The 1,922-nt window shown below is 49.9% G+C and overlaps 1 protein-coding gene across 2 annotated transcripts in view; it reads right to left on the reverse strand.

The window, feature by feature from the left end:
- Nucleotides 1–1,922, reverse strand: part of VWA1 (von Willebrand factor A domain containing 1) — a 38,248-nt gene that overhangs the window by 7,865 nt on the left and 28,461 nt on the right. For both annotated transcript variants that reach the window (XM_015406191.1, XM_015406190.1), the window contains exon 3: nt 1,007–1,285. In XM_015406191.1, coding sequence (XP_015261677.1) covers nt 1,007–1,285 — 279 coding nt within the window. The remainder of the gene's footprint in view (nt 1–1,006; nt 1,286–1,922) is intronic.

The raw sequence follows: 1,922 nt of genomic DNA on the forward strand, positions 1-1,922 counted from the left end.
CGCATTCCCCCCCCCCCCATAGCTAGCAATCCAAAACAGTCCAGTGGCACCTTTAAGGCCAAGGTTTATTCAGGTACAAGCTCTCCCTACTCTGCGAGGACAGATCTGTGCGTCCATCCCCCCCCCCATAGCTAGCAACCCAAAACAGTCCAGTGGATCCTGAGCGGTGGTTGTTGCCTTCTGACGCACTTCTAATGATGTCAGGGGGTGTGGCATATGCAAATAAGTTATGCTAATGAGTTATGCTAATGAGCTCCTGCGCCTCTTTTTCTGTGAAATGACCCCTGCCCAGAATTAAACTCGGTTGGTCTTCAAGGTGGACTCAGACTTTGTTCTGTTGCTTCAGACCAACATGGGCTGCCCACCTGCATCTCTCTACAGGGACTATGGGGAGAGAACTGAAATCGCATTTGGATTATTGTATTTATAGCCTGCTTTCTCCCCAGCTGGGACTCGAAGCAGCTTAGAGTGTCGCTCTGCCCTGACCTGCCTGATTTCGTCAGATCTCAGAAGCTAGGCAGGAACGGTCGTGGCTAGTCCTCGGAAGGGTGACCTCCAAGGAATACCAGGGGCGTGACGCAGAGCCTGGCAGTGGCAAACCACCTCTGAAACGTCTCTTGCCTTAAAAAAACAAGTCTAGCTCGCCACCCAGTGGTGCATAACGCTAAAAGAGCTAGAACTGCTGGCCGCCAGACAATCTTAGGATCTCCTGGCTGTACTATGCCCAATACCATGCGATAGTTGATTTTTATTTTTAGAACGTTCTTCTCCTTTCCTCCATTTTCCCACCACAAGAGCCCTGTGAGGTAGGCCAGGATGAGAATTTCTGACAGGCCTAACAAGCTCGCCCAGTGAGCTTCCATGGTAGAAGCGGGGATTCGAACCCAGGTCAGCCAGGGTCCTAGTCCCCCACTCAGTCCACTACGCCACTCTGGCTGTGTGCCTATCCAGTTTGCATCTCGGCATCGGTCTCGCCAAAACATACATTTTCTCGGGTCGCACTTACCTTCCAAAGTGGTGACTCTCGTCGTCTGAGGCGGGATGTACCTCTCATTGGACTCGGGGACGAGGGCGACCTCGTAGGTGGTTTGGGGCACGAGGCCGACCACCAGGATGGTGGTATGGTCGCCGGTCAGCTGTTTGGTTAGTTTCCGCCTGGGCTCTCCAGTGGGGGCATACTCCAGCACATAGTAGCCGGTGCCCCGAGTGAGAAGCTGGGGCCAGACGAGACGGAAGCTGCTCGAAGAGATTTCCGTGGCACGCAAGCGTTTCGCCTGGATGACGTCTGGAGGAGAAGACATGGGGAGACATCTGTCAAACCCTCGCTTCCTCATCTTTTGGTATTCCGATTTTCGCCTTTCGTCAAACTAACTAATCGCATTTGCAACAAATTCAGAGCCCAGGGGCACCTTTAAGATCAACAAAGGTTTATCCAAGGAATAAACAATCTGTTTTCAAGATCGCATTTATGATCTGTTTTCAAGATTTATGATCTGACCTGTTTTCAAGATCGCATTTATGACCACAGAGACAGTGTAGGGCAGGGGTGTCGAACTCATTTGTTACAAGGGCCGGATCTGACATAAATAAGACCTTGTTGGGCCGGGCCATGTGTGTCATAAAACATAATGCCAGGTAGCGGAGATATAAACTTTCTAAAGGACACAAGCACAAAAGGTGGGGTTTTTTTAACTTAAGATAAAAAGATGCCTAAAACATTAGCACTCTTGCAATATTGTGTTTATTTAGCAGTGTCTGATAACTGACACCTCTTGCTCTGAATTATTGCATCAAAATGCATAAGAACATAAGAACATAAGAGACCCCAATGTTGGATCAGGCCAAAGGCCCATCCAGTCCAACACTCTGTCTCACACAGTGGCCAGAAATACCAGTGCCATCAGGAGGTCCACCAGTGGGGC

Source organism: Gekko japonicus, unplaced genomic scaffold, assembly GCF_001447785.1.
Source record: "Gekko japonicus isolate JY-2015 unplaced genomic scaffold, Gekko_japonicus_V1.1 scaffold1133, whole genome shotgun sequence".
NCBI classification, from domain to species: Eukaryota; Metazoa; Chordata; class Lepidosauria; order Squamata; family Gekkonidae; genus Gekko; species Gekko japonicus.